General features: G+C 40.1%; 2 protein-coding genes and 2 long non-coding RNA genes across 4 annotated transcripts; 1 reads left to right on the forward strand and 3 right to left on the reverse strand.

Annotated features, from left to right (window-relative positions):
* Positions 1-1,163: 1,163 nt before the first annotated feature.
* Positions 1,164-15,191, reverse strand: LOC103514868 (cullin-1-like). Its single transcript, XM_026827719.1, has 13 exons — positions 15,185-15,191; positions 14,703-14,921; positions 13,488-13,724; positions 9,711-9,962; positions 8,884-8,933; positions 8,325-8,459; positions 6,322-6,487; positions 5,050-5,258; positions 4,773-4,940; positions 3,369-3,479; positions 3,032-3,166; positions 2,524-2,726; positions 1,164-1,659 (listed from the first exon to the last, which is right to left on the reverse strand). Exons 1-12 carry the CDS (start codon positions 15,189-15,191, stop codon positions 2,574-2,576), a joined length of 1,842 nt encoding a protein of 613 aa, XP_026683520.1. The 3' UTR covers positions 1,164-1,659; positions 2,524-2,573.
* On the reverse strand, positions 8,337-8,936 carry LOC113469792. Its single transcript, XR_003393100.1, has 2 exons — positions 8,745-8,936; positions 8,337-8,459 (listed from the first exon to the last, which is right to left on the reverse strand). It is a non-coding gene; the product is annotated as an uncharacterized LOC113469792 (long non-coding RNA).
* LOC113469793 lies at positions 9,872-11,477 on the reverse strand. Its single transcript, XR_003393101.1, has 2 exons — positions 11,284-11,477; positions 9,872-9,962 (listed from the first exon to the last, which is right to left on the reverse strand). It is a non-coding gene; the product is annotated as an uncharacterized LOC113469793 (long non-coding RNA).
* A 172-nt stretch (positions 15,192-15,363) lies between the features above and the next one.
* LOC113469796 (meiosis-specific with OB domain-containing protein-like) lies at positions 15,364-19,710 on the forward strand (the record flags this gene model as incomplete). The annotated part of the gene is made up of 6 exons (XM_026827720.1): positions 15,364-15,399; positions 15,959-16,084; positions 16,192-16,362; positions 17,823-17,976; positions 18,749-18,937; positions 19,686-19,710. Coding segments are annotated over exons 1-6 (701 nt in total), but the record flags the coding sequence as incomplete, so codon positions are not given.
* Between the last annotated feature and the right edge of the window lie 5,319 nt (positions 19,711-25,029).

Below are 25,029 nucleotides of genomic sequence, written 5' to 3' on the forward strand. Positions count from 1 at the left end.
TTGCATACACGGTTCTTATTACTGGCATTCATACAAATTTGTTGGTCAAATAATTCGGGGTATTATAATACATTTCTTTGGTTGGTTGGGTGGTTGATTGGTAGGTAGGTATCTCCTGTTTCCTATCAGTTGTATCTTTAGCAAATGCCACCTGCCACCTATCTACTATCTACCAACACCAAGATATTTCTTGCATATTGCATACACGGTTCTTATTACTGGCATTCATACAAATTTGTTGGTCAAATAATTCTTATAATACATTTCTTTGGTTGGTTGGGTGGTTGATTGGTAGGTAGGTATCTCCTGTATCCTATCAGTTGTATCTTTAGCAAATACCCAAGAGGTGCCACCTGCTATCTACCAACACCAAGATATTTCTTGCATATTGCATACACGGTTCTTATTACTGGCATTCATACAAATTTGTTGGTCAAATAATTCGGTAGTTGCTTTCTAACGTATTCTACTCATCTAATATATTGGACTTACGAAGGTAATTTTTAAAAACGTTACGAGTAAAAAATCAGAGAAATTTTTGAAGTCGATTTGGAAAAGGAAAAAAATGCATGAGCTTATATTATGTATATTTATATACTTTTTTTTGTTACATACGAAAATGCCCCTTGGACATACAAGGTTCTTTTGAAATCAACAGGAAAGCTATTAGTAGGGAAGAGGGTAAATTATAAACAAGTTGGAAAAAAAATGCTAAAAGAATTTTTATTCAATAAAACATGGTTTTTTCATTTTAATAATATGTAACATCAAGAAATTCAAGGAGTTTGGTGTACCTACGTTAACCAGCACAAGAGTTCGAGGAAAAATTGCTGGAGGATATTTTTGAGATTTTCTTTTTCCTCACAACACAAAATAATGTGGAATTTTACCTTTAGGTAATTTGTTATCATTGTAATATATCTATGCATGGGTACCTACGTGAATACACAGAACTTGTAATTTTATTTATAAAAAAAAAAAAATACTATGGAGGGGGATTTTTTTTAAGAGGTTTGACAGAGGGAACTGTAACTGATAAACAGGGTATGTTCTATTCCAAAGGACGTTTTAATAATATTTAAGTATGTAATTTTATTGGGTTGTGTCAACGGCAAAGGACTGAATTCAGCCTTAAAGAGATACCATTTCTTTTTCGAAGTTCAAGGGGGAGAAGGGGGGAAACGTGCACATTTAAGAGTCATGTAAGAAAAGTCTCTTGAAAATTCATTGGGAATAAAAATGATGAACTTGGCTTTTGTGTTTGTTCGTCTGTCTGTTTGTTTATTAACTGCTAAGGTTTATTTATTTTTTTTTTCTTCCTGAACAACGGGGGTTATACCCTCCGTTTGACTGAATGCATTTCGAATTCATTGAAGCTCTAAAAACGGAAAACTGCAGACAAACAAACTCCTTTGAGTAAGTTATCCACAAGGTGAAATTAACACCTCAGGTATTTTCTACCACCTAACCCTTAGCACTCCGGTACTGATTACATACGACCGATATCTCATTTGTTTCTATCGAATGAATTCGGCGAGTGGCCGCCATTTTGAAACCACGCAATCGCCATGAAAAACCTTCTCACGTCATGTTGAAAAAACGGTTCCGGCTAAAATATCCCGAGTTTTCACCGGGGGCTGCCTTGCATAACAACACAATCTGGAAACGAAACAAAATCAAAACATCAATGCCTTGCATAACAACACAATCTGGAAACGAAACAAAATCAAAACATCAATAAAGCTCATAAGGTTTTATCGGTAAAGGTTAAAAATCAAGGAAAGTAGAAAAGATTATTATTTGGTACTTATACTCCTATTTCATCATTATTATCTATTCTATTTTGTCTGCCCCGGGGGACTTTAAACAAGGATAACAGCCTGAATTTCCCATGCCAAAGAAATAGCAAAGGTTGAGTGCGAAGGGCATCCACTCGTAAAATACTCGTAGTTCATCATTATTATCTATTCATATTATATTTTGTCTGCCCTGGGGGACTTTAAACAAGGATAACAGCCTGAATTTCCCATGCCAAAGAAATAGCAAAGGTTGAGTGCGAAGGGCATCCACTCGTAAAATTCTTGTTGCCAAAACCAAATGTCAGCCCAAAGCAATCACCCCAGGGCTGATTGAGAGTCTGACGAAAAACGCCGACCCCGTCTGAACAATACACGGGAAGAGGAGGAGAAGGAGGAGGAGGAGAAGAAGAAGAAGGAGGAGGAGAATAAGAAGGAGGAAGAGGAGGAGAAGGAGGAGAAGAAGAAGAAGAAGAAGAAGGAGGAGAAGGAGGAAAAGGAGGAGAAAAAGAAGGAGGAGAAGAAGGGAGGAGGAGAAGAAGAAGAAGACTAGTTTTACTTACACACGTATGTACACCATTCTCACTAAACACACACGGAGAGGACGAGGGGTTTACGCCAAATAGTGGTACATGTCTTTGTGTGTTTCTGTCCGCTCTAGGTATTCCTTCTCGATGAGAATATGGAGGAGAAGGAGAAGAGGAAGAAGAAGACTAGTTTTACTTACACACGTATGTACACCATTCTCACTAAACACACACGGAGAGGGCGAGGGGTTTACGCCAAATAGTGGTACATGTCTTTGTGTGTTTCTGTCCGCTCTAGGTATTCCTTCTCGATGAGAATATCAATACACTTCTTGATAACATGCACACGGGGTTTGAACCTGAGACTGATCTGATTGAGAACCTCGGCTACAAGTTGCTGGTGCTGTGAAGAGAGAACAAATAAACAATCCTTTTAGTTAAAAATTCATATAAAACGAAGATCTTTATACAGACAATTTCGATTAATCTGACTGGGGGACTTTAAACAGGGAGTATACCACTCTGAATTTCCCTTGCTAAAGAAATAGCAAAGGTTAAGTGCGAAGGGCATCCACTCGTAAAAATTCGTAGCCAAAATCAAATGTCAGCCCAAGGCAATCACCCTTGTTAGGGCTGATTGAGAGGCTGACGAAAAGCGCCGACCCCGTCTCAACACGGTAAAAGGCGAAGAAAAAGAAAGACACTTACCTGCAGTGTTTTCCTCATTTTCATAATTCTAACAATAGCGGCCTGAATGAGTAGCTTCCTATCTTCTTCTATGTGTTTGTGAGTGGTCTCTTGCTCTAGCTTCAGCTCCGTCTTCATGGGGATGTTGATATTCACCTGTCAACATCAAACAACCTCAATGTTAGATTTGGGGGAAAAAACGTAACAATAAAACTACAACACCAGTTTCTTATTCTTGTATCCGGTATAGATTCCCACACTGCTGGATTCTCTCAGAGAGGATTCATGGTCGTCACAATACAGGAGTTTGGATTTGAGTAGAATAAACAAGATATTCTATTCTATTCTACTAACATACCTTGAGTTTCTTATTCTTGTATCCGGTATAGATTCCCACACTGCTGGATTCTCTCAGAGAGGATTCATGGTCGTCACAATACAGGAGTTTGGATTTGAGCAGGATTTGTACCTGAAAGGGGGAGAAAAACAATTTAATTTAAATCAAAAAAAAGTATACGTGTATTTTTATTTTCCTTTCTGGAAACTGTTGGAATCGGACCCGGTCCCCTTTTGGAAACTGAAACCTGGACCTTCGATGGATTTCCAATGGTTTAGTAACAAATAAAAAAAAAAATAATTAAAAAAAAAACTGCCTCCGAGTACAGTGTTCCAAATCTGTACTACATCGTCGTATCTTCCTTTACACACACTTTTACCGATCTTCAGAAAATAGACGGTTTTATTTGTGCCACACAGTACGAGTAACGAAAGGCACCTGTCCCGCTGTGGCGGTACACTGCGAATGAACCAGCTGTTCTGTCTAATCGTCGGCATATTTCTGCCGTCCTTCCTAACACTGGGACATCACCATTGAATAGAGCAGCTGCTGAGAATGGGAGACAACACTGAGAACGTTGTGTAAGACTTGAGAGAAAAGGGGCGTTAGATAGGGGGTATGGAGAGGTGGGATAAAGGTACCCTAAGGATGAATCAGCTGTTCTGTCTATTCCTACCTTCTCTCTATTGTGTATTTTATATGCGAAGAAGAATTCATATGACTTGAGAGAAAAAGGGCGTTAGATAGGGGGTATGGAGAGGTGAGATAAAGGTACCCTAAGGATGAATCAGCTGTTCTGTCTATTCCTACCTTCTCTCTATTGTGTATTTTATATGCGAAGAAGAATTCATATGTATAGTGAAAGGATAAATGTAGGAATCGAATATGTTTTATTGGGAAAATTAATGACAATGAAAAAGCTCAGGGAAGAGAGGAAGGCAGGGAAAACTATCTATTGCAATAGTTTAAGACTTTAAGCTAAAAAATCATATAAAACGAACATCTTTATACAGACAATTTCGATTAGTCTGACTGGGGGACTTTAAACAGGAAGTATACCACTCTGAATTTCCCTTGCTAAAGAAATAGCAAAGGTTGAGTGCGAAGGGCATCCACTCGTAAAAATTTGAAGCCAAAACCAAATGTCAGCCCGAGGCAATCACCCTTGTTAGGGCTGATTGAGAGGCTGACGAAAAACGTCGACCCCGTCTGAACACGGTAAAAGGCGAAGAAAAAGAAAGACACTTACCTGCAGTGTTTTCCTCATTTTCATAATTCTAACAATAGCGGCCTGAATGAGTTCCCTCTGTCAAACCTCTTTTTTTCCAAGTTATTAGCCTGTCCTTTAGATTCAAATGTGTTTTAACTGGCCGATAATTTCATCAGCCCGATAAAGGCAATTGATAAATAGAACCTGAGACTGACCTTGTCCAGAGCGGCGATAAAGCCGCTGTCGCTGTGAAAGCACGTGGAGACCAGACGCGAATACTTCTCGTGCACGGTCAGTGTGGACTTGACGTACAGCTTGGGCTGGTCTGCACTCAGATCCGCCGTGGTGCCCAGAGAATACATATAGTTCCTTTTGTCAAACCTCTTTTTTTTCCAAGTTATTAGCCTGGCCATTAGATTCAAATGTGTTTTAACTGGCCGATAATTTCATCAGCCCGATAAAGGCAATTGATAAATAGAACTTGAGACTGACCTTGTCCAGAGCGGCGATAAAGCCGCTGTCACTGTGAAAGCACGTGGAGACCAAACGCGAATACTTCTCGTGCACGGTCAGTGTGGACTTGACGTACAGCTTGGGCTGATCTGCACTCAGATCCGCCGTGGTGCCCAGAGAAGCGACGCTACTGTTCGGATCACTTGTGGACGAGGCGCCTTCGAGACACTTTTCAATTGCAGAGAGACCTGGGGAAAAATAGAATATACCTTGTTTATGTTTATACTGCAATAATGAGACTGATAACCTGATTATTGGTAGGGGATCATTGAAGGAGGACACGAAGATAAAAATGTAAAGTAAGTAAGTAAGTAAAGTAAAGTTTTTTTCTTTATTTTGATTATAATACAATACAAAATTGATTTATTTTTATTATTATTCTTGTTCAGTTGTTGTTGTAGCGGCTTTAGCTTTCGCCGAATGGCGATAGCAGAATAAAGAAAAGATGTCTGTTTGTATCTGCTATACACCGGGGTGATGGTCTCTAGCTCTGGCCATGTTAAATTGGCTGGCTCATCCTGAACCGCAGTCAACCATAGTGAGGACTTGTGCTTGATCTTTAAAAGTAGAGAGAACACTTTGAGGAACTGCCAGCTCGCTAGGCTGGTTAGGGTTAGCTGTTCTCCTCCCTGTTTATAGTCCCACAGCCAGACGCAGAACCCTTTGAGGAACTGCCAGCTTGCTAGGCTGGTTAGGGTTAGCTGTTCTCCTCCCTGTTTATAGTCCCACAGCCAAGAACCCTTTGAGGAACTGCCAGCTTGCTAGGCTGGTTAGGGTTAGCTGTTCTCCTCCCTGTTTATAGTCCCACAGCCAGACGCTAGTCTTCTCTCTGTTTAACGTCCCCTAGCCAGTTGTTCCCCTTGTTGTGTCCCCCCGTAACCCCTTGTTCAGTATAAACATTATGCTGTTTACAGGTGTCGGGACATTGACCAGTGGGCCATTTTCCTACGCGCGTCCCAATGTTTTCCCACAGTGGAAAAGCTGACTTTCAAGGCTGGACAGGAATTGATGTGTACTTGGTTCATAGGAGAGTTAAGGGAACATAGAGGACAGTTCGGAGAGTTTTTGATACCTATTCTATGGAGATGTTGGGATAGATAGTCGCACTCCGTGTGAAGTCGGAAATGAGCGACAGATGCCTTCCTAGGTAAATTTGAACTGTTGTTTGGGTTTTTCACAAGCGCTTGCCGCGTCTTCCCTTGATATTCTGTAAGAATCCTTTTTTTTTTCATGTTTTTATAGCATTTTTACCTTGGTTAGTGATGTGGGTTTCTAGGAGGAGTCTGAGCTCATTGAGACCATCGGGTATCTTGGACACCAGAGAGTACATGCGACCCAGGTCTTCCGACTTGTGGGCATCCAGCAGGTTCTGAAATTCCGTGTAGAAAATGTCCAAATGCTTCTCGATGAGGACCTGAAACGTGTGTCAGAAAGGGTTAATGGAGCTGACATAGATACGTGTCAAAAGGGGTTAATGGACCTGCAATAAATACGTGTCAAAAGGGATTAATAGAATAGAATATACCTCTTTATCCTGCCCGAATAGGACTTGAGAATAGTGAAAATCCCCTCCACTATAATATGTATAAATGGCTTTTATTTGCACTAGGTCACGGGTTCGATTCCCGCCCGGAGGTGGACTTTATCCTAAACAGATAAGGTTCGTTCTCGGAACGGCTGGCTTTCTTCTATCCTGTCCTCATTCTCTCCTCGGGACGATAAGACCTCCGTTGTTCAAGATCCCTCTATCAAACTTCTAGGAATCGAACCCGAGATCTTCTGCCTTTTATATGGCATCATTGGCACCCGTTTGACGAGAACTAAAGCATTTTTTTTTTTTTTTTTTTTTTTTAATCAGGTGGGCGAGAAGAGACACCATACTTCCCATTTAGGTGCTGGGTCAACACGAGAACACCAGAAAGTAACCTTTTAAAATATTTGTAACCCAAATATGAGTGCAATTTTTTTGTCGATGATTTTTTTGGGACACCCGGGGCCTTTCATGAATTTTTCTCCCGTTTCCAGGAAGGGAAAGAGACCCTCTCGTCGGTGAACGGCACTGGTTGAGAAGATACACCATACTTCCCATTTAGGTGCTGGGTCCACACGAGAACACGACAAAGTAACCTTTTAAAATATTTGTAACCAAAATATGAGTGCAATTTTTTTGTCGATGATTTTTTTGGGACTCTAACCCGGGGCCTTCTAACTAAAAATTTCATGAATTTTTCTCCCGTTTCCAGGAAGGGAAAGAGACCCTCTCGTCGGTGAACGGCACTGGTTTGGCCATGCTGTTCTCGGCCGGTACCTTTCTCTACGTTGCCACTGTTCATGTGCTTCCGGAGTTAACATCCCGGTGTGGCGGTACACTGCGAATGAACCAGCTGTTCTGTCTAATCGTCGGCATATTTCTGCCTTCCTTCCTAACACTGGGACATCACCATTGAATAGAGCAGCTGCTGAGAGTGGGAGACAACACTGAGAAAGTTGTGTAAGACTCGAGAGAAAAAGGGCGTTAGATAGGGGGTATGGAGAGGTGGGATAAACGTACCCTAAGGATGAATCAGCTGTTCTGTCTATTCCTACCTTCCTTCCTAACACTGGGACATCACCATTGAATAGAGCAGCTGCTGAGAGGGGGAGAACACTGAGAAAGTTGTGTAAGACTTGAGAGAAAAAGGGCGTTTAGATAGGGGGTATGGAGAGGTGGGATAAAGGTACCCTAAGGATGAATCAGCTGTTCTGTCTATTCCTACCTGCTCTCTATTGTGTATTTTATATGCGAAAAAGAACTCATATGTATAGTGAAAGGATAAATGTAGGAATCGAATATGTTTTATTGGGAAAATTAAAATGAAAAAGCTCAGGGAAGAGAGGAAGGCAGGGAAAACTTCTATTGAGATGTTGCCTTAGCAACCAGAATACAGAGTGGACTGGTGCTTGTAAATACTGGGTGGATACACAACACTCTCCTAACCCTAAGTTAAAAATTCATATAAAACGAACATCTTTTTACAGACAATTTCGATTAGTCTGACTGGGGGACTTTAAACAGGGAGTATACCACTCTGAATTGCCCTTGCTAAAGAAATAGCAAAGGTTAAGTGCGAAGGGCATCCACTCGTAAAAATTTGTAGCCAAAACTAAATGTCAGCCCAAGGCAATCACCCTCGTTAGGGCTGATTGAGAGGCTGACGAAAAACGTCGACCTCGTCTGAACACGGTAAAAGGCGAAGAAAAAGAAACACACTTACCTGCAGTGTTTTCCTCATTTTCATAATTCTAACAATAGCGGCCTGAATGAGTAGCTTCCTATCTTCTTCTATGTGTTTGTGAGTGGTCTCTTGCTCTAACTTCAGCTCCGTCTTCATGGGGATGTTGATATTCACCTGTCAACACAAAACAAGATGATTTCATTTTGGTTATTTCTTTTTCATTAATATGTTCATTCGCCTGCGAAATAAAACGCATTTTCATTTTGATCATACCCTTCTTTTATCTTTCCTCCTTTCTGTATTTTCGTGTACTTGAAAAAGTCGTACGTATTCAACGTGTTGGAAGGATTAGGGTCTTCTTTTAAGGACAATCACTTGTGGCCGAGGACTCATGGTCGTCACAATACAGGAGTTTGGATTTGAGTAGAATAAACAAGATATTCTATTCTACTAACATACCTTGAGTTTCTTATTCTTGTATCCGGTATAGATTCCCACACTGCTGGATTCTCTCAGAGAGGATTCATGGTCGTCACAATACAGGAGTTTGGATTTGAGTAGAATAAACAAGATATTCTATTCTATTCTACTAACATACCTTGAGTTTCTTATTCTTGTATCCGGTATAGATTCCCACACTGCTGGATTCTCTCAAAGAGGATTCATGGTCGTCACAATACAGGAGTTTGGATTTGAGTGGAATAAACAAGATATTCTATTCTATTCTACTAACATACCTTGAGGTCATGGAAGGAGGACACGAAGATAAAAATGTAAAGTAAGTAAAGTAAAGTTTTTTCTTTATTTTGATTATAATACAATACAAAAATGACTTATTTTTATTATTATTCTTGTTCAGTTGTTGTTGTAGCGGCTTTAGCTTTCGCCGAATGGCGGTAGCAGAATAAAGAAAAGATGTCTGTTTGTATCTGCTGCTATACACCGGGGTGATGGTCTCTAGCTCTAGCCATGTTAAATTGGCTGGCTCGTCCTGAACCGCAGTCTGTTTAACGTCCCCTAGCTAGTTGTTCCCCTTGTTCGCCTTGTTGTGTCCCCTCAGTAACCCCTTGTTCAGTATAAACATTATGCTGTTTACAGATGTCGGGACATTAACCAGTAGGCCATTTTCCTACGCGCGTCCCAATGTTTTCCCACAATGGAACAGCTGACTTTCAAGGCTGGACAAGAATTTAGGTGTGCTTGGTTCATAGGAGAGTTAGGGAACAAAAAGGGCAGTTAGGAGAGTTTTTGATACCTATTCTATGGAGATGTTGGGATAGGTAGTCGTGCCCCGTGAGAAGTCAGAAATGAGCGACAGATGCCTTCCTAAGTAAATTTGGACTGTTCTTTGGGTTTTTTTTACCGCGTCTTCCCTTGATATTCTGTAAGAATCCTTTTTTTTTCATGTTCTTATAGCATTTTTACCTTGGTTAGTGATGTGGGTTTCCAGGAGGAGTCTGAGCTCATTGAGACCATCGGGTATCTTGGACACCAGAGAGTACATGCGACCCAGGTCTTCCGACTTGTGGGCGTCCATCTCACTTACCTGGATTATTAGAATCCCGACGATTTGCTGCCATTGCACTTGTGGTTGTATTTGACTTAAGTGTGTGTGATTGTGCCAATCACAGAAAATGTTTTGATTCAGTTCCGGGATAAAACTTTCTTCTTGAAATGCTGTAATCAGAGTATAGGATTTCTTTTTTTAATTTTAAATTGATGGAAGAAAGAAAATCAGACATTTTTAAATAGACAGAAAAATATCTTGGATGGAATTCAAGTTCTTGTTGTTAACATTTACATTTCTAAAGGGTCTCGGGGGAAGAGTGCAAACCCTTTGTAATAACTGAAACTCCTTTGAATTTATGTTTTGACATGAAACAAAAGGGAATTACTTACTTGAGCAGTCTATTTTACCAGACTGTTATATCAAGTTGGTGTGTCATCTGTGTTTTTGCTTAAAATGAATAGAAGAACTAACTGGACTACTTATATAAATGAAATTACTGTTTCAAATAGTAGACCAGGAAAGAGACACAAAATCAGGCACTTTTAACATCAAACCTGGTAAAAATGAAACTTAACTCTGTTATTAACAATATTAACCCAGATAATCAATCAATTATTACTGTTCCAGTAAATGACTGTTTCAAATAGTAGACCAGGAAAGAGACACAAAATCAGGCACTTTTAAGATCAAACCTGGTAAAAATGAAACTTAACTCTGTTATTAACAATATTAACCCAGATAATCAATCAATTATTACTGTTCCAGTTGCTTGGAGAGAAAAACAATTTAATTTAAATCAAAAAGAAAAGAAAGCATACGTGTGTTTTTATTTTCCTTTCTGGAAACTGTTGGAATCGGACCCAGTCCCCTTTTGGAAACTGAAACCTACCCTCTTTCTGTGATCTCCTCTAGTCTTCTGTATTCAGTGTACCTCGTTTGGTGTTTAGTGTTTCCTGTAGCCCTGATGATGGAGGGAGTGCCTCCGAAACATGTCGGCTTTTAATAAATAAACTGTAATAATTCTTTGAGTGTCAGAAAGGGTTGATGGAGCTGACATAGATACGTGTCAAAAGGGGTTAATGGTCCTGCAATAAATACGTGTCAAAAGGGATTAATAGAATAAAATATACCTCTTTATCCTGTCCGAATAGGACTTGAGAATAGTGAAAATACCCTCCACTATAATATGTATAAATGGCTTTTATTTGCACTAGGTCACGGGTTCGATTCCCGCCCGGAGGTGGACTTTATCCTAAACAGTCAGCTGTCTCATTTTTACCAAAACAAAAACTCGAGTCTGGTGCCTTGTATCGCACGGAAAATCGTCGTTTCTACTTCCGTATGTTCCCATTTAAGTGGACGAACATTCAGAGACAATAAAAGTAATAAAATGATCGAGAAGACATTGAATTTTTCTCGCCAAGAACGTCGTCTTTCCAAAAGTAGCCTAATGAGGAAATACGAATATGACTTGGTACTTTTTCTTACAAAGAGAGGAAACAGCTCCAGATTTCTTCCTTCGCCAGGCACTGATTTGGGCTCCTGGAACGGACGATCTAACACAGAACGGCTGGGGATCGTAAGCTGTAGATTTTTCACAGTTTTATTATTAATGTAAAAGAAAATTATTAAAGAACTTGCACAGAAAAGAAAAATCTTCTTTTTGTTTTTGCTAACCTAAGATTTTTTCTTTTTTTCCTTTTTTTGCAAGGAAAACAAAACAAAAGAGAACTTTCGTTTTGTGCTCGTTGCTACAGCTGGTAAAAACCTCTGTGGCGAGATAACACAGAGGTGTTTTGATGCCACAGAGGCGTTTTGATACCACAGAGGTTTTATTGAACTCCATTAATCACGGCGCGAATTTAAATTTTTTATCCAACGGTCTTTTCGATTTTGATAGGATACGTGGTTTTTGACTTGAGGCTTTTTCTAGTTACTAGGTGTTTATTAGAAAGATTTAAAAGATGAATTAATAAATTATTTTCTCCAATACAAGTGACTCTTTCACGACCTGTTTAGAGGTATAATTCTCAATTCCTACTTTCGTCGTTCACGAGAAATAATCTGAAAACTCATTTCAGGAATTCGTAACAGAGATTAAATTTTCGTCCAAGTCCAACATTCTCTACGAATATGAATGACTTTGACCTATCTGCTGACATTGTTCAAATTGAAATCAGTGAGCTAAGTCCGAACAGCAAGGATTTCAAACTGGTGGGCGTGATCATTTCCAAGCGAAGTGCGCGGTCCTTTACCGACAGAAAAAGTAAGTGCATACCTGGTCAAGACGCTCGCCTGGTAAACCGGAGGGTGTGGGTTCAATCCCGGCCGAGGTATATGGAATTTTATCCTCAATATAATTCGAGAATTTGGGCACAGTAATAGTACAGTAGCCTACTGCTGGAGTAAAGGGACTTTTCAGTCCTATGAGAGCAGTGTTACAGTCCCTCTTTTTTTTCTCTCTCTTTTTTTTTTTTTTTTAACTTACCTTCATTTAAAACTCATTTCAGATGAAACCCGTTCTGTGTGGAATTTCACCCTGAGGGATTCACCTCTGTATTTCATCAATGTAGCAGCTTGGGGCTCTGAGGAATACATCGATAAGCTGTTTACCACGTTTAATGTGGGCGACATTGGTAAGTTAAGGCGAAACAGGGAGAAAACATTAGCTATAAAATCCGTAGAGATATACACTGAGAAAACAATTAGTGATAGGTCATATAGGGTGCCACAAGTTCATGAAACTTGGGGTGGAAGAACTCCATCATTGAGTTACTTCCCATTATTTAGGTTGTTGGAATTCTATGTAGGTACCTACCTATAGTAAAGTGTCGAGCTTCCTGATATAGAGTTCCGGCACCCTAGTTTTTCTCTCATCGTGTTGTCTGTTCCAGTGGAACTCATCAATCCACGAGTATCTCTCAGGAAGGCTCAAGAGGACACTAAATATCAGCCATTCCCCACTTCTTCATTTGACTTGACTTTGTCTGAAGGCAAATCCGAGATCAATTACTAATAATAAAAAAAAATTAAATAAAATAAAAAAAATACACAGAAATTGTTTGACAAACTTATGATTATGACGAAACAAAATTTCTTTGAAAAGACCTCAGCAAAGCCCCCAAGGTTCTCATGAGCCTAAAAATTTCCCTGAAGTGATGAACATTTCTGTCAATTTTCAACAAAATCATAAGGATAATAGTCTTGCGGATCATTATGGATGGTTCTTTTCTGCTTGACACTATAGTAATCATGAAATAAACAAATGAATTTGACTAAGGAAAATGAAATTGAATCTCCCCTTTGCGTCCTTCCTCACACTCTCGTCTCACCCAGTGTCGATTCAGATACGCACATACCCCGTTGAGAACCTTCAAGCTGACCTGATACTTGTCTCATTCCCTCTATATTCTATTCTAGTTTAAAGATATAATCTATTCTATTTTATTCTATTAAAGTAAAATAAAGTAATAAGGAAATCTTACCTTTTCGACCTTCCTCACACTCTCGTCTCACCCAGTGCGTCCTTCCTCACACTCTTGTCTCACCCAGTGTCAATTCAGATACGCACATAACCCGTTGAGAACCTTCAAGCTGAACTGATACTTGTCTCATTCCCTCTATATTCTATTCTAGTTTAAAGATATATTCTATTCTATTTTATTCTATTAAAGTAAAATAAAGTAATAAGGAAATCTTACCTTTTCGACCTTCCTCACACTCTCGTCTCACCCAGTGCCGATTCAGATATGCACACACCCCATTGAGAACCTTCGAGCTGAACTGATACTCGTCCCATTCCCTCGTGTAGAATTGCAGCACATCTTCTCCCATGAGCTCAACACCCTTCCGCATCAACTTGGACAGGTAGTCACGCAGAAATTCTCGCAGACGTTTGTACAATTCGAGACCCACCAGTTGAGCACCGCCTATGGAATGGATATGGAGTTTGATTAATGATGATTGGTTTCATAAAGTCAAATAATTTGACCTATACTTTATGTTTTTGGGGAAGAGAGACGTTTGTACAATTCAAGACCCACCAGTTGAGCACCACCTATGGAATGGATATGGAGTTTGATTAATGATGATTTGTTTCATAAAGTCAAATAATTTGACCTATACTTTATGTTTTTGGGGAAGAAAGAGATCAAAAGCAATAACATCAAGAGGTAGGGCTGTTTGCCCCCTACACCTAAGCCTCAAGTAACTATAAAAGTGGAGGTTTTTAAATACCATTATGTTTTTTGAAACTGGCAGGAACTAATCCAGCGACCTAGAACTTACAAGGCAGGCATGCATCCAAGCTAACTAGACTTACTCCAACAGAACTAAAAATACTCACTATTGGGTTGTATGAAGGGGGAAGAAAGAGATCAAAAGCAATAACATCAAGAGGTAGGGTTGTTTGCCCCCTACACCTAAGCCTCAGGTAACTATAAAAGTGGAGGTCTTTAAATCCCATTATGTTTTTTGAAACTGGCAGGAACTAATCCAGTGACCTAGAACTTACAAGGCAGGCATGCATCCAAGCTAACTAGACTTACTCCAACAGAACTAAAAATACTCACTATTGGTGGGTTGTATAGCTGTTTGCCCCTACACCTAAGCCTCAGGTAACTATAAAAGTGGAGATTTTTAAATCCCATTATGTTTTTTGAAACTGGCAAGAACTAATCCAGTGACCTAGAAGCCTAGAACTTACAAGGCAGGCATGCATCCAAGCTAACTAGACTTACTCCAACAGAACTAAAAATAATACTCACTATTGGGTTGTATGGAAAACAAAAAAAAATAATAAGTGGTATTTGTTTTCCATACAACCCAATAGTTAAAATGTTACTGATTCTTCAGTCAAGTATTTAAAAATACTCAGTCTGGAAGATAAAAAGCAGCAAAAGTCTTACCACTGGATGCATTATTTGGAGTGTTCTTCTTCACAAACTTGTTTCCTGTTTTGCTCGGAGCCGCATTTGTCTGCTGATGTACACTCGTACAATAGTTGTACACATGCGTGTACAGTTCCATGTATCGGGGTTTGGGCATGGCCTGTCTCTTGTACACCTGATCGACACCTTCCTTCAGATCCCCCCATATTTGATCCAGATCTATTTGCTTTAAACCACCTGAAAGAACGTGAAAAGTTTAAATTAAAGAGTGAACTTTTAAACTATTGGAAAGGTCATATCTACATTTTTTTCATCTGGGAAAGGAACTACTACTTGATAAAGAACTTCACACTCATTTCACACTTTACAATAGAGATGACATCATACCACAGAGAAAAATAATAGGCTAGCTACTGGTAATTCAACTCAAGAGGCAACTCATCCTTTCTATTTGGGTCCCATATGGTCATTTATTCAAGAACCATCCATGCATGTCTCACTTACCATCTGGGAAAGGAACTACTACTTGATAAAGAATTTCACACTCATTTCACACTTACAATAAAGATGACATCATACCACAGAGAAAAATAATAGGCTAGCTACTCGTAATTCAACTCAAGAGGCAACTCATCCTTTCTATTTGGGTCCCATATGGTCATTTATTCAAGAACCATCCATGCATGTCTCACTTACCGTAGCAATTATACAACTGGTATATTAGACGCATGTGATCTGTGTCGTAGCATGTCCATCCCGTAGTATGTCCCTCATCAGATGGGTGATAAGAGATACAATATTAGGTATTTGATAGAGAGAATTGTAACTACTGAGGTGGAGGTCTTATTGTCCCGAAAGCAAAGACAGAAGGAGGACAGGATAGGAGAAAGCCAGACGTTCCAGGAACGAACCTTGTCCTTTCAGGATAAAATCCGCCAAGGCGCCAAGGGCGGGAATACCTTGTAAGCGTTAGTTCACAAATGTGACAAGGATGCAACACAAAACGTTTGGTTGACATAGGTGCTGCGGTTGGCGGTACTTTGACCGCTTTTGGACAGATTTCGACCGTTTTTTTTTGGCGGTTTTCAGCTATACCGACTAAACTGTTAGAGATATTGTAAAAGTTAGGGTAAAAGAACACTCAAATGAGAATCATTCAATAGGACAAGAAAAGTCGTGTGATGTTCACACCAGATTTTTTTTTTTTAATGTACCTAGTAGGGTTCTCCTAGAGTAGCTCTTCCACCCAACCAATGATCGTCTTTTTTTTACAGGCAGAAAAATTCAACACTCTCCCCATCGACGTTCTTACTCAGATCAAATGGAAACATCTACTCAAACGAGTAGCAGCCAAGATCATAGTCCTACCTGACATGAAGCTGAGAACACCTATGATAAGCGTGGGGAAAGTTGTGTGATGTTCACATCAGATTTTTTTTATGTACCTAGTAGGGTTCTCCTAGAGTAGCTCTTCCACCCGACCAATGATCGTCTTTTTTTTTTACAGGCAGAAAAATTCAACACTCTCCCCATCGACGTTCTTACTCAAATCAAATGGAAACATCTACTCAAACGAGTAGCAGCCAAGATCATAGTCCTACCTGACATGAAGCTGAGAACACCTATGATAAGCGTGGTGAGCATTCAACTGGTGACATTGGCGGAGTATAGCAGCAAAGTGCCACCTTTCTAGGGCACCCTGATGGAAAATTCTTGGCTGAAAATATGAAAGGTTTTGCAAAATAGAATGGGCCACAGGCCATTCTGATCAGTAGGGCCGAGAAAGCTGGTGACATTGGCGGAGTATAGCAGCAAAGTGCCACCTTTCTAGGGGCCCCTGATGGAAAATTCTTGGCTGAAAATATGAAAGGTTTTGCAAAATAGAATGGGCCACAGGCCATTCTGATCAGTAGGGCCGAGAAAAGCCAGCGGCACGCGATTACTCAAATGGTCATCGGGATACCAACCACCCTCAACGTTGCTTAACTTTAGTGATCTAAATTATTTTATTTCATTGTATTCAACGTGCTATCGCCTATCGCTAGCTGAGAATAACTTTAACTTTAATAAAGTTTATTTTGTACACATTTTAAGAATGAAAAATAAACTTTATAGGTACTCGTTTATCATTCGAATAAATAAACAAGAATTAAATTATTTTAGTTCCATTTTGACTCATTCGTGATCTTACTTGGGGTTGGGGGAATGCCTGAGAATAACTTTAACTTTAATAAAGTTTATTTTGTACACATTTTAAGAATGAAAAATAAACTTTATACCCGTTTATCATTCGAATAAATAAACAAGAATTAAATTATTTTAGTTCCATTTTGACTCATTCGTGATCTTACTTGGGGTTGGGGGAATGTAGGTAAATAAATAACTGAATGAAAGAAAGAGAAAAATGACGAATGACAGGCGAAACTTGGGGGAAGAAGAATGAATAAGATAGAATCAGAGAGAGAAGGAGACAAAAAGATAGGGAAGAAAAATGAATAAGTGAGAATGAAAGGGAGAGGGAAAGAGAGAGGGAGAAAGAAAGACAGAGAGAGAGAGAGAGAGAGAGAGAGAGAGAGAGAGAGAGAGAAGTCGTACTAGTGGTTCACCTACAGGGGACTGTAACAACGGGGGTACCTATTATCGTCCCAAAATCGCAGAGAAGGACAGGGGGATAGGAAAAAGCCAGCTGTTCCGAGAGCGAACCGTGACGAATGACAGGGAGGTCCCGGGTTCGAATCCCACCATCGACAAAAATTTGTACTCGTTGCATGGTTTTTTTCGATTGTAAATATTTCAACGGGTTAATTTCTGGTGTTCTCGTGTTGACCCAGCACCTTAATGGAAAGTATTGTCTCTTCTCGCCCATCTGATGAGAGGCATACTACGGGATGGGCATGCTACGACACAGGTCACATGCGTCTAATGTAGCAGTTGTTTAGTGGTTCACCTACAGGGGACTGTAACAACGGGGGTACCCTATTATCGTCCCAAAATCGCAGAGAAGGACAGGGGGATAGGAAAAAGCCAGCTGTTCCGAGAGCGAACCTATCAGTTTAGGATGAATGACTATTTCTTCTCAGATGGGTTTAACTCGTACCATTAGAACCAAATTTCTCTCTGCTAACTATTTTTTCTCAGATCGGTCTAACTCGCACCATCAGAACCAAGCGAGGAGATACGACAGCTACCCGAGAAATAGATCTGATGGATGATACTCATTCTGGATTTCCATTGTTCATGTGGGGAGTGGAAGTAGTCGGTATGGCAGATAAGTGGACACCGCGGGAGACAGGTAAGTGATTCCTAGGCAGAAGGTCCCGGGTTCGATCCCCAGGGTCAGATACTAAGAATAAGAATAATTTTACTCATTCTGGATTTCCATTGTTCATGTGGGGAGTGGAAGTAGTCGGTATGCCAGATAAGTGGACACCGCGAGAGACAGGTAATATAAGGGATTGGATTATGGTGAGGTGAGTGGTTATCTACTTTCTGTTTCAATTTGTTACCTACTTCCTGGTTAGCTGAAAACTACTACCTAATAAAAAGAAAAAAAAATGAATTTAGGCTCAAAGGGACCTCAAAACGTGTTTTGGCAATAAAAAGTGACCATCGAAAATTTCAGCCGATTACATTACTTTCCTCCCTAAAGGATAAGGTAAATTTAAAAGGTTATGAAACAAAACACAGGGCCATATTTAGGAAGGAGGGGCCGAGGGCCCCTCCTTCTTCCTTACTGTAGGCCAGACTTTGAAAATTTGAAGCATCCACCCCCCTGGTCTGGAAACGCTATTTCCTTGTCTCCCTTTCAGTTCTATTCATGTCAGACGTAAACCTATCCTACAACGAGTATCGGAAATGTTGGTGCCTCTCTACGAGCAGCAAGACGATCATCACGGAAAACCCCGAAACCACTTCGGGTCGCGCTCTGAAGGAATTCGCCAAATCTGCCCCCCTGGATGCCAAGTCTGTTATGATGCAACTCATCAACACTTGTGACGGTAAGAAGAAATTTGAAGCATCCACCCCCCTGATCTGGAAACACTATATCCTTCTCTCCCTTTCAGTTCTATTCATGTCAGATGTAAACCTATCCTACAACGAGTATCGGAAATGTTGGTGCCTCTCTACAAGCAGCAAGACGATCATCACGGAAAACCCCGAAACCACTTCGGGTCGCGCTCTGAAGGAATTCGCCAAATCCGCCCCCCTGGATGCCAAGTCTGTTATGATGCAACTCATCAATACTTGTGACGGTAAGAAGAGAACATACAGTTTTATGTACCACCTTCTTCTTCTTCTTCTTCTTCTTCTTCTTCTTCTTCTTCTTCTTCTTCTTCTTCTTCTTCTTCTTCTTCGCTTTTTCCCTTGTTTAGCGTTTTTGTCAGCCCTCAGTCAGCCCTAGGTGATCGCTTTTGGGCTGACATGTGGTTTTGGCTACAAAATTTTACGAGTGGATGCCCTTCGTGGTCTACACCCTGTTTAACGTCCCCCAGCCAGACTAGTTTCATGTAGGTATACTGTCGGAAATAGACTGTATGGAGACATCCTACAGCCGACCGAAGGCACCATTGAAAATGTTCGGCACACAAAGAAGGAATCGCCAGCCTAGTTAGTTTGGTTGGTAGCGCGTAAGCGCTAGGCCACGGGTTCGATTCCCGCCCGGGAAAGATTTTAGTTCAGGATAACCTGAACGGATAATGTTCGGTCTCGGAACGGCGGGCTTTCGCCTATCGCTATCCTGTCTTCCTTCTCTCTTCGACGATAAGACCTTAGCAGTTACAGTTTTTTCTATCAAACCTCTTTCAAAAAGAATAATACCTAATAATAAATATATCGTGTACAAATGTATGTTATCTGTACTGTCAAGTGACTTGACTTGGACTCGAACCACCAACCTCTAGACCCAAGGCCCAAGGTGACCAAGGTCCAACGGACCACTAAGGCCTTGTTTGGACTGCGGGAGTATGTATAGGGACTTTCTCTTTACTCCCTCTATTCCAGTGACCCAAATCAGCACCATTCTCTCGTTTCTTATATCCCTCCTTTCTCTCGCTTTCCTCTCTTTCATCATCATTGGTTGTATCAAAAATTTCGATTTTCGTGTGTGTTTTCTAACGCATTGATTTGTGATTGAATTTTTCATAATTTTTTTCAATTGCTAATTCATTTTGTGTCAAACTGAAATAGATAAACGAATTTCATCCTTGTGCTCTAGTGAATTTTTCAATAAAATTTACGGTACCTACCTAACTATCTATACTTGAATTTTTCAGGTAGGAGCTTTTCTTTTGGATTAGTGAGTGCACTTAATATCAAATTATAAAGGATGGGATTGGAGGAAACAAACAGGACCGGATAAAATTAAAGGTAAGTTTATGTAGGGTAAGTACGAAGAGAGAGAGAGAAAGAGAAAGACAGAGAGAGAGGGGGAAAGAGAGAGAGAGAGAGAAACAGCCGGAAAGAAAGATAGGGGGATAGAGAGAATGGATTATTTCATCTCGTTTTCGAACTCAAAATTTGCGGAATCACCGAAGGTCCAATGTGACGTTAGAGGTCGATATGTTGTCATTTCTTCCACGAAAATATCGAAAACTCAAATAAACACAGAATCTCAAAAAAAAAAAAAAAAAAACTTCTTCCACGAAAATATCGAAAACTCAAATAAACACAGAATCTCAAAAAAAAAAAATCTATGGGTAGATGTTTGCGGTTCACAAAGCCACAAATTGCTGTTTGTGGCTTTGGTAGGCTAGGTCGCGAGTTCGCATCCCGCAAAAAAAAGTTTCGTTCCCGGACCTGTACCTACCCTAGAAGCGATGGCCTGCTCGCTGCTTAGCGTTCCCCAGTCGGAGAACGCTTATAAAACGGTTTATAACCTCGGTTATAAACCCGGTGACTTACTGTGCAGCGAGGACAATAAAGTCCATAAAGAACGATGTATAAAATAGTGTCATTCGTTCTCGGAACGGCTGGCTTTTACCTATCGGAATGAATAAGACAGAACGAAAGGGAGAGAGATAGAGAGAGAGAGGGTAAGAGAGTAAGAGAGACAGGGAGAGAGAGAGGGGGGAAAGAGAGAGAGAGAGAAAGAGACGGAAAGAAAGATAGGGGGAGAGAGAGAATGGATTATTTCATCTCGTTTTCGAACTCAAAATTTGCGGAATCACCGAAGGTCCAATGTGACGTTAGAGGTCGATATTTTGTTATTTCTTCCACGAAAATATCGAAAACTCAAATAAACACAAAATCTAAAAAACAAAAAAAAAATCTATGGTTAGATGTTTGTGATTCACAAAGCCACAAATTGCTGTTTGTGGCTTTGGTAGGCTAGGTCACGATTTCGCATCCTGCAAAAAAAAGTTTCGTTCCCGGACTTGTACCTACCCTAGAAGCGATGGCCTGCTCGCTGCTTAGCGTTCCCCAGTCGGGGAACGCTTATAAAACGGTTTATAACCTCGGTTATAAACCCGGTGACTTACTGTGCAGCGAGGACAATAAACTCCAAAAAGAACGATGTATAAAATAGTGTCATTCGTTCTCGGAACGGCTGGCTTTTACCTATCCTGTCTTGCTTCTCTCTTCCCTTTTGGGACAATAAGACCTTAGCAGTTACAGTTCTCTCTATCAAACCTCTTAAAAAATAGAATAAAAAGATTTATAAAAATAGGGCCATAAACTCAGTAAAAAACGTTGTATAAAATAGGGCCCCTGAAGTAATTTGTACGCGATTTATAATTTCGAAAAATTGAAACAGAGCAACAGAGGTAGGTAGGTAGGTACCTACTTGAAAAATTTATCCCAATCAAGAGAATGATTAACCTACATACGTCCAGAGTACATGTCTTGTATACGTTCCTACACATAAGATAGACAGTGGCGTGGAGTGAAATTTGCAAAAGGGGAAGCTACGCTGAGAAAAAAGTGCCACAAGTTAGGATGGAAGAACTCTATTATATTATAGTGTCGAGCTTCCCGGTATAGAGTTCAATATTAGAGTTCCAGTACCCAGTCCCTCTATTATGCCTCCGGCACCCTAGTTGTCCTGCTCTATGACTTTGAAACATCACCCAAGTAAGCGCAACTGATCTATTGAGGAGACGCCATATTGGATTTCCAATGGTGTACAAACCCTACCACGCCACTAATTGCTTAAATTAAATCTTGTATTTTCCTTTCAAAGAAAGGAATTTATAGCTTCAGTAGAGGGGCAATCCTACGCGTTCATTTAACTATAATTAATCAGTGAGTGGTTAGTTAGAGGCGTAGGGGGGTGAGGAATAAATTTTAGAGAGGAAGGGAAACGGTGCTTCCATCCCACGCCACACACCACTGACGATCCTATACATACTTTCAACACACACATACAAGATTGTGTTTAATCGAATGATGCTACTTTTAGCACTCTCTGACTTACAGTTGAGAAGTTGCGGGTTCGATACTCCCCTGTGTCAACAAACCACGCCACACTTATTGCTTAAATTAAATCTTGTATTTTCCTTTCAAAGAAAGGAATTTATAGCGTCAGTAGAGGGGCAATCCTACGCGTTCATTTAACTATAATTTTATTAATCAGTGAGTGGTTAGTTAGAGGCGTAGTGGGGGTGAGGAATGAATTTTAAAGAGGAAGGGAAACGGTGCTTCCATCCCACGCCACACACCACTGACGATCCTATACATACTTTCAACACACACATACAAGATTGTGTTTAAAAAGTAAGATTTCTTTTTTTCTATTTATAAATTTTCAGAATTTTGTTGATTTTTTTTTCCACAAAAAATCTCTCAGCGTTTACGTCTATTGCATGAGTGTAATGTATGATGGCTAACCCGTTGGTGTAGTGGGATTGTTTCTATTTATAAATTTTCAGAATTTTGTTGATTTTTTTTTTTCCACAAAAAATCTCTCAGCGTTTACGTCTATTGCATGAGTGTAATGTATGATGGCTAACCCGTTGGTGTAGTGGGATTGGTTGAGAAATATGCAAAATTTCGTACAATTTGAACCCCAGCCAGCGAGGTGACTGAGGTTCGAATCCCAGCAATGACATAAAATAATTGAATCAGAGGAAAACCATTTGTGAGATAGGTGACTGAGGTTCGAATCCCAGATATGACATAAAATAATTGAATCAGAGGAAAACCATTTGTGAGATAAAGTTGATATTTTTCCATTTATTTTTTCGCCAGCCTATTTTAGCTTTTAAGGTTGTAAGCGCTAGGTTGAGCGTATGATTCCCGCCCCGGGCGGACTTTATTCTAAACACATAAGGTTCGTTCTCGGAACGGCTGACTTTTTCCTATCCTGTCCTCCTTCTCTCTTCGATTTCGGAATGATAAGACCTCAGCAGTTACAGTTCCCTCTATCAAACCTCTTGAAAAAATCTATCAAACAAAAAAATTATATTGGAAAACTGATTCGTCTCTGAACAGGTTAACGTAATGTACTGTATAATGTTGATGGCAGATTCATACAACCAGTGGCGAACAGAAAAGATAGAGAAAGCCGTTCCGAGAACGAACATTATACGTTCAGGATGAAATCCGTCCCGGGCGGAAATCGAACCCGCGGCCTAACGCCTACCAACTAAGCTAACTAGACTGGCATTGAACGCCTCTGGGGCTGGGGTGAACTTCATCTGAAACTGATGAGGTTCGTTCTCGGAACTTGTTTCTTTTTTTTTTTTTTTCGTCCATTAGGTAGCGCCACTATGCAAGCGCACTAGCAAAGGAGCAGAAAGAACTGCGCAGAAACGTATTCGCACAAACACATTAATGCGTTGCCTGCGAGGGAGCTTTGCTCGGGACATTTGATGTGACGTTATCGCCTACGGGAGCGTATGACGTGACGTCAAAGTTCACGATTTACCGGAATTTTTTTTATCGATTTATCTCGGGATCTAGAAGTCGTAGAAGAAAAAAAAATTCCGTTGGTCCTCATTTTTCCTACTCTATGACTTTGAAACATCACCCAAGTAAGCGCAACTGATCTATTGAGGAGACGCCATATTGGATTTCCAATGGTGTACAAACCCTACCACGCCACTTATTGCTTAAATTAAATCTTGTATTTTCCTTTCAAAGAAAGGAATTATATAGCTGCAGTAGAGGGGAAATCCTACGCGTTCATTTAACTATAATTTATTAATCAGTGAGTGGTTAGTTAGAGGCGTAGTGGGGGTGAGAAATAAATTTTAGAGAGGAAGGGAAACGGTGCTTCCATCCCACGCTACACACCACTGACGATCCTATACATACTTTCAACACACACATACAAGATTGTGTTTAAAAAGTAAGATTTCTTTTTTTTCTATTTATAAATTTTCAGAATTTTGTTGATTTTTTTTCCACAAAAAATCTCTCAGCGTTTACGTCTATTGCATGAGTGTAATGTATGGTGGCTAACCCGTTGGTGTAGTGGGATTGGTTGAGAAATATGCAAAATTTCGTACAATTTGAACCCCAGCCAGCGAGGTGACTGAGGTTCGAATCCCAGCAATGACATAAAATAATTGAATCAGAGGAAAACCATTTGTGAGATAAAGTTGATTTTTTTTTTCATTTATTTTTTTCACCAGCCTAGTTTAGCTTTTAAGGTTGTAAGCGCTAGGTTGAGCGTATGATTCCCGCCCCGGGCGGACTTTATCCTAAACACATAAGGTTCGTTCTCGGAACGGCTGACTTTCTCCTATCCTGTCCTCCTTCTCTCTTCGATTTCGGGACGATAAGACCTCAGCAGTTACAGTTCCCTCTATCAAACCTCTTAAAAAAATCTATCAAACAAAAAAATTAACTTGGAAAACTGATTCGTCTCTGAACAGGTTAACGTAATGTACTGTATAATGTTAATGGCAGATTCATACAACCAGTGGCGAACAGAAAAGATAGAGAAAGCCGTTCCGAGAACGAACATTATCCGTTCAGGATGAAATCCGTCCCGGGCGGAAATCGAACCCGCGGCCTAACGCCTACCAACTAAGCTAACTAGACTGGCATTGAACGCCTGTGTACGTACGTACGTATGTATGTGTGTACTACAGGTTTAAATGGGAAAATGGGAAAAGGTGGTATACAAAATATCTCAAGAACGGTTTGTCCTAGAGCGATGAAATTTGGTATGCAATACCGGTATGGTCCAAGGACGCGACTGTAACAATTTGGTAAAAATCGGATCATCCCTCATCCAGATATCTACCAAAGTCAATGTTGCTTCGGACTTAGAAAAATTTTCAAAAAAAAAAAAAATCAATTTTTTTCATACTTTATATGATCCTTATCACACGGGGAGTATTTTAAGATAGGAAATTTTTGGTCGAAAATTGGCCGCCGTAGGCGGTCGATTTTGGAC

This window comes from Diaphorina citri, unplaced genomic scaffold (assembly GCF_000475195.1).
Source record: "Diaphorina citri unplaced genomic scaffold, Diaci psyllid genome assembly version 1.1 scaffold1237, whole genome shotgun sequence".
Lineage (NCBI taxonomy): Eukaryota > Metazoa > Arthropoda > Insecta > Hemiptera > Psyllidae > Diaphorina > Diaphorina citri.

Bases quoted from the DNA above. Each gene is read 5' to 3' on its own strand.
- LOC103514868 (XM_026827719.1), bottom strand. The intron at 13,725-14,702 runs GTAAGACTTTTG...TCCATTCCATAG, and splicing joins TCCAAATAATGCATCCAGTG to GCGGTGCTCAACTGGTGGGT. The intron at 5,259-6,321 runs GTAAAAATGCTA...ATTTTTCCCCAG, and splicing joins AACCCACATCACTAACCAAG to GTCTCTCTGCAATTGAAAAG.